Below are 7,350 nucleotides of genomic sequence, written 5' to 3'. Positions count from 1 at the left end.
CTACTGAGCCGACCTGTGACAGTCTCATTGTCACAGGTCGGCTAGAACTATGAGGTGAGTGAAAAGCACCCCCTCCCCCCCCACCTCATAGTTCTCCTTTAAACACTCAAAGAGCCATTTGGACCCCTGTTTCCCACAGAAAAGGATGTAGCATGGATCCTGCACAGCCCATCTGAGACATAGAGAGGTGGGCTCTACAGGGCCTCAGGTGGGCTGGTCGCGGGGGGTCCCTTTTTCTGTAGCTCCTCCCAACTTCTCTTACCTGCTTCTGCTGGGACCTGGCCTCCTCCACCCCCCTCCCCCTTTCACCTTTGCCATGCCGCCCCTGGTACAGCTGATACTCATGTAAGAGGCCCCCCCAGGCTGCCCAGACCCCCTCACATGAGTACTGGCTGTACCCCCCTGATGGCGGTGTTCTATCAAAGTTTGTGACTACGTTACAATGTGTGACCTGTGACGTGGTCACACATTTCAATGTAATCCCGCCCAGTTTTTTGGCGGCGGGATGTGTGACCGTCAATAGGTCAAGCATACCTTCTCAGCTGTTCGCAGGGCATATTGGCATTGCAAAGATGGTATGTGCAGGAGAACCGATGTGCCCTGGAACAGCTGCTCGGTCCTGAACGTCACTTCTATCCGACTCTGAGTGCGGTCTTACATTCCACCCCACTCAAGAGTCAGATATAAGTGACGTGACAGGGAGCCGCAGCAGAGGGATGAAAGGGCCACATGTGGCTCCGGGGCCGCGGGTTGCTGACCCCTGTCTTAGAACAATAACAGCCGTGTACCTGGTGATGGGGTTTAAAGGGCACCACACATGTTCTGACAACCACGTTCCGCTCCCACTGCCAGACCTATGGCCGCCTTTTGAGCCGATTGGCTGACTGCTTGGCTTTGCATACACGGATCCTATCTGCAGATACATTGATGGGGAATGTGTTGAGGTTTTGTACATTGCTGGTTAGGAAACATTTTTTTTTAAAAATGTTTTTGTGGAAGATCACGTTCTTATATTTTTGCTTTCTGCTTTGCAGCCAATAAATGACACTTTAGGCTCCTTGTTTTTTACATTTTAAAGGCTTTTGTTTCCTTATTTGATGTCTTTTTACACAGCTCGTCTCTTATTGGACGGGCTCAGATTTTTCCTGAAAACAGGCAGCTGTGTTGTCTCAGGAGATGGCCAATAGAACTTTCGGATATCTTATGTAATAAAACCCCATTGAGCCCTCCTATATTACTTGTAGACAGTCAGGTCACATACACAGGGATCGATATGCCATGTTGCTCTTTTAGGCTTTTGGTTTCTAAGTGCTGTTGCAAATAACCTTTTGTTGGCAGCGTGTTGGTGTCAGGCAGCTGCTTACACACTATTGCACCGTCACGGGGGTCTCAAGTGGTCTGACACTCTCCTCCTGCACACTACTCCAATCAACAGTGACGCTCAGGTAGCGAGAATACTGTTAATTGGATCACTTCGAGACCTGGTGTGTGTGTGCGCGTGCGCAGCAGTCCGGCTCTCCAGCGTGTGCGTGTGCGCGCGCGCAGCAGTCCGGCTCTCCAGCGTGTGTGTGTGCGTGTGCGCGCGCGCAGCAGTCCGGCTCTCCAGCGTGTGTGTGTGCGTGTGCGCGCGCGCAGCAGTCCGGCTCTCCAGCGTGTGTGTATGCGGCAGTCCGGCTCTCCAGCGTGTGTGTATGCGGCAGTCCGGCTCTCCAGCGTGTGTGTATGCGGCAGTCCGGCTCTGTGTGTGTGTGTGTGTGGCAGTCCGGCTCTCCAGCGCGTGTGTGTGTGAGAGAGGAGCAGTCCGGCGCGTGTGGCAGTCCGGCCCTCCAGCGTGTGTGTGTGTGTGGCAGTCCGGCTCTCCAGCGCGTGTGTGTGTGTGTGAGAGAGGAGCAGTCCGGCGCGTGTGGCAGTCCGGCCCTCCAGCGTGTTGCCAGCACAGGATATTTGACATAAAACTAGGAATGTCGTTGTATAGCCGGCAGTGATGCCTTTTCATTCTACCGTCCATGCATTGCTGGGACCGCAGACTGTCTGCCTTGTTATAGGATGTTGTTGTCTCCTGCAGCCTGAATGACAAGGTGAGGAAGAGGACTCTGACCTCCTTTGAGAGGGACACCGTGATGAGTAACCTGACGGGACAGCTGGACTATAAGGGCTTCGAGAAGGCGGACATGGTGATCGAGGCCGTCTTCGAGGACATTAAAATCAAGCACAAAGTGCTGCAGGAAGTGGAGGCTGTGAGTCCCGGGTCACCTTTCATGTCAGATCTGTATACGTGTGTGTATATGTGTATATGTATGTATATGTATATGTACAGTGGGGCAAAAAAGTATTTAGTCAGCCACCAATTTGGGTTTCCCCCCTCACTGTATATTCGCCAGTAACACATCCGCCCTCCCCATCGGTCAGATCGCTGCAATCAGTAAGAGACCGGACAAGGTGAGTCTGCTGTCTTGTTACACGAAGTGGCATCTGACGACCCGTCACGTAGTGTGCAGGAAGCATGGTGCAGCGTGGGATAGGGCAGGTATTACACCTTGTTTCTCTGCATTTAACCCTTTCTGTGTGAGCCCCACTGTAAGCTTCATTTTATTAATGTATTACTTAAAGGAGAACTATGAGATGAGCGATTTCCACTCCCCTCATAGTTCTAGCCGACCTGTGACAATGAGACTGTCACAGGTCGGCTCAGTAGATCGGGAGGTGAGCGAACACATACCGGCGTTCGCTCACCTCTCGATCCTGTCACGGCTCTCTGCCGTGACAGGGGAGGGGCTGGATTCCCCGCTCCGATCCTCCAGCGCTGACTGGCGAAACGGACGGGGGAGGGGGCGGGTACAGCTGGCTCTGCCTCTAGATAGGCAGAGCCAGCTGTCACTCATGCAGCTGGGCCGATCCCGTCATCTAAGTCGGGATCCGCTGCGGCGTCTCAGTATACCGCCAGCTACAGCTCCCTATATACTGAGCCTAGGGTAACGGGAGGACGCTAGTTTGTGTCCTCCCGTTACCCTAAGGAGAACTATGGGGAAAAACACTGACCCCATAGTTCTCCTTTAACCACCTCCCGTCCTGAACGGCCGGACGGGAGCCTTATAGGAGCGGGAGGGCGTCTTTAAGACGTCCTTCACCTCCCCCCACTCATGCGCGCTGCCCAGCGCGCACACGGGTGGGGATCTGTCGGCAATGTAAACTCTGTTACTGGAGATCAGAGGGAGTTCAGTACACGATCTCCCTCTGATCTCCAGTCCCTGAATGCAGGAAGTGGTGTGTATTACCTCACTTCCGCATTCAGTCTCCCTCTCCGGTTACAAATGCAGATCTCTGCTTCATCTCTTTCTTCGAGGGTCCCTAGGTGACATTAGGGGACTTTGAAGAGCCCTGATGTCTCCATAAAGATGACCTGTCATGTGAATTGGCTATCACATAGGGGGATTTCTTAGCCCCCCTATGTGATAGCAATAAAGTTTAAGTGTTCCCCCCCCCCCATATACACACGCAAACATTCGTCGGGTGCGCCTATGTGCGAAACACATGATTGCGCCCATTACGCTGCACATGTTACATATCGCCGCGAACGTCGCAGTGTGAGCAATAATTATTGGCCCATTAATCACTGATAACACTAAACTGATGAGCGGTAAAAGCTTTTAAAGCGTCGCCTATGGTCAATTTTTGGGTGTGGTCGTTTTCTGCAAATTGCGCGGGCGCGCACGATTTTAAAGCTTGACATGTTTGGTGTCTATTTACCCGACGTGACCCCGTCTTTTATATCTTACCAAAAAACTGGGGTGATATTGAATGTTTGCTAACCTTTCTCGATGTCTTTATGGAGACAGCTCAGAATTTTGTGCGGCAGAATTGGTCACAGATGCCGGAGCGAGATTAGTTTTTTTTCCTGTCCTCCTCCAGACTGGGACTTCTGGGATTGGAGAGGTGCTGAACCTTGCTGCACATGTAATGTACCATTAGGTATTGGAGGTGTAATGTGCTCCCTTCTCTCTCTCTCTGGTGTACAGGTGATCGGGATGCACTATTTCTCCCCCGTGGATAAGATGCAGCTATTGGAGATCATCACTACAGATAAAACCTCCCCGGACACCGCGGCCTCCGCTGTAGCTGTTGGGCTGAAGCAGGGAAAAGTCATCATTGTGGTGAAGGTGAGCTTATAGATGTGTTGCATGCCGTCACCTAGAGACAGGTAAAGGTCATAACAGACCTAAAATGTATTCACGCGACGGCGTAGAGCAGCGGTAGGCAACTCGGCACTCCAGCTGTTCTAGAACTACAGATCCCATGAGGCATTGCAAGACTGACCGCCACAGACATGACTCCCAGAGGCAGAGCCATAACGGGATTTGTAGTTTCATCACGGCTGGAGTGCCGGAGTTGCCTACCCCCGGTGTATAGTTTGGGACGCAGCAGTATGGAAGTCTCTGGGGCCATTCATACAGCTGTGCCTGGCAGTGAAATGTTACTTTGCATAGAAATACGTAGGACACAGTTGTTAAAGGAGAACTATGGGGGGTCAGTGTTTTCCCCATAGTTCTCCTCGGGGGTCACGGGAGGAAATAAACTAGCGTCCTCCCGTCACCCAAATAGGGTTGCCACCTTTTCTTCAAGCGAAACCCGAACACTATAGCGACGCGTGGACATTTTTTTTTTGGGAATCAGTGGTGGCTTATTCGTATGTAAATAGCGCCGCCCATTTATATGTAAATATCACAGTTGAGACTATTTTCATTGGGGGGCCAGTAGCCCCTATCTTAATTTTGGTTGCCCCTGTCTGCCTGACCTCTTGTGTCCGGGTTTCTCCTGCCATGAAACCCGGACACAGCATTCAAAACCCGAACTGTCCTGGTGAATCCTGGACAGGTGGTAACCCAAAGCTCAGTATATCGCGACCTCCTTGTATACTGAGACCGACATTACTTTTGAGATCCGCCCAGCTGCGTGATTGACAGCTGGCTCTGCCTATCTAGAGGCAGAGCCAGCTGTACCCTCCACCGTCCATTCCTCCAGTCAGTGCTGGAGGGGGGGAATCCCTGCAGGAAGCCTTGAGTGACGGTCACGGCTCTCTGCAGGGATATGATTGAGAAGTGAGTGAGCGCCGGTATGCGTTCCCTCACTTCCCTATCTATTGAGCCGACCCGTGACCGTTTCATTGTCACACGTCGGCTGGAACTATGAGGCTGAGTGATTTTCACTCCCCTCATAGTTCTCCTTTAATGTGTATGTGCATCCTATTGGCTGACGTGTCCAGATCTACAATGTGTAACCAGCATGTATCCGCTGGGTTCTATGTTCATTATTGCAATTGTTATAATGCACCGAAGAGGCTTGTGGAGTAAACATCATAAGGAAGTTGCCGGTTATCTGCATTTGTTACAATTGCGACACTAAATAAAATGTATTAGAGGAGCGTTCCTCTGCCATAGACTCCCGTGTGGTACTGTGAAGGGTTCTCGCCAGCGAAACAGCCCGAAAGTAGCGGCATTCTAATCCATCTTGTGGTGGAAATCCCATAATAATAATTGATGTAGTATTGTTCCCCACACAGCTACCTCCTCATGTATCACTGGCCCCTCCTCTTTTAGATTGTAAGCCCTCAGGGGCATTGCCCTCCTTACCATCTTGTATTGTGATTGTAATGTCTTCCTCATATTGTACAGCGCTGCGCGAACTGTTGGCGCTCTATAAATCCTCTATCATAATAATAATAATTATATATAAAATACTTTCTGACCTGGAGAATACATTGTTTTTGTCACATATTGGCAGAATAAGAGAACAGATTGCAAGAATTGTCTACTCCAAGGTGTTGTTATATTTTGATAGCCAATCAAAATCATAATCTTAAAGGAGAACTATGGGGTCGGGGCTTTTCCCCATAGTTCTCCTTAGGGTAACGGGAGGACACAAACTAGCGTCCTCCCGTCACCCTAGGCTCAGTATATAGGGAGCTACAGCTCGTGGTATACTGAGACGCCGCAGCCGGAGCGGATCCCGACATCGATGTCGAGATCCGCCCAGCTGCGTGAGTGACAGCTGGCTCCGCCTATCTAGAGGCAGAACCAGCTGTACCCGATTTTGTAGTGTCACCCCACAGCTGGGGGGGCGGAGTTTGGATGCCCCTGGTCTCGGGACGACGGGCAGTTTAGGTTTTCCTATATTTGATATGAACCTTACAAGGTAAGCCGGCCGGTGATCCTGTTCTGCAGATTGTTTATGTACACGTAGATTCACATACCTGTAAGTAGCGTGTAGACTTTTCCTGAGTTCCATCTCTTCACATGTTTACTGTCCTATCCACACGCAGGACGGGCCGGGATTTTACACCACGAGGTGCCTGGGCCCCATGATGGCCGAAGTCGTGCGCGTTCTGCAGGTCAGTGATCAACTTCCTAGCGAGATGCATGCACACACTGCATGCATGCATACACACTGCACGCATATACACACACAATGCATGCACGCACACACCATGCATGCGCGCACAATGCATTCATACACACGCACACACAATGCATGCACACCCACACATGCACAATGCATACACACACAATTTATCCATACACACGCGTACACAATGCATTCATACACACGCACACAATGCAGGCATATACACGCACACAATGACTACAAATACGCATACACACATACACACACAATGCATACAAATACGCATACACACATGCATACATATACACACTGCACGCATATACACACACACCATGCATGAGCACACAATGCATTCATACACACGCACACACAATGCATGCACACCCACACACAATGCATGCACACCCACACACGCACAATGCATCCATACACACGCACACACAATGCATCCATACACACGCGCACACACAATGCATCCATACACACGCACACACAATGCATCCATACACACGCGCACACACAATGCATCCATACACACGCACACAATGCAGGCATATACACACACACACACAATGAATGCGCACACACACACATTATTGTAACCTTCTGGTTTGTATTTCCTCTATCAGGAAGGCGTGTCCCCCAAGAAGTTGGACGCGCTCTCCACCGGGTTCGGGTTCCCTGTGGGCGCCTCCACTCTGGCCGATGAAGTAGGGATCGATGTGGCGGCTCACGTGGCGGAAGATCTGGGAAAAGCCTTCGGCGAGCGCTTCGGAGGAGGGAACATCGACTTGTTGAAGGCCATGGTGCAAAAGGGATTTCTGGGTAAGCGTTGGGACTCTCTGTGTGTGCCGTGACCTGTGTACACCAGGCGGTATATTCATATTTCATGATTGTCCGGCGTTCCGATGTATGTTCTCCATCAGAGCGCATCATAGCTTGCTGTCCATC

General features: G+C 50.9%; 1 protein-coding gene across 1 annotated transcript in view; it reads left to right on the top strand.

Annotated features, from left to right (window-relative positions):
* The window catches only part of HADHA (hydroxyacyl-CoA dehydrogenase/3-ketoacyl-CoA thiolase/enoyl-CoA hydratase (trifunctional protein), alpha subunit), a 28,671-nt gene that overhangs the window by 14,914 nt on the left and 6,407 nt on the right, over positions 1 to 7,350 (top strand). The window contains exons 9-13 of the mRNA XM_018575087.1: positions 2,066 to 2,239; positions 2,355 to 2,439; positions 4,017 to 4,157; positions 6,317 to 6,385; positions 7,029 to 7,224. Of these exons, the coding sequence (XP_018430589.1) occupies positions 2,066 to 2,239; positions 2,355 to 2,439; positions 4,017 to 4,157; positions 6,317 to 6,385; positions 7,029 to 7,224 (665 nt within the window). The remainder of the gene's footprint in view (positions 1 to 2,065; positions 2,240 to 2,354; positions 2,440 to 4,016; positions 4,158 to 6,316; positions 6,386 to 7,028; positions 7,225 to 7,350) is intronic.

The sequence above is a fragment of the Nanorana parkeri genome, unplaced genomic scaffold (genome assembly GCF_000935625.1).
Source record: "Nanorana parkeri isolate BGI_ZX_2015 unplaced genomic scaffold, ASM93562v1 scaffold3532, whole genome shotgun sequence".
In the NCBI taxonomy this organism is placed as follows: domain Eukaryota; kingdom Metazoa; phylum Chordata; class Amphibia; order Anura; family Dicroglossidae; genus Nanorana; species Nanorana parkeri.
This window is presented reverse-complemented; position numbering and strand designations above follow the sequence as displayed.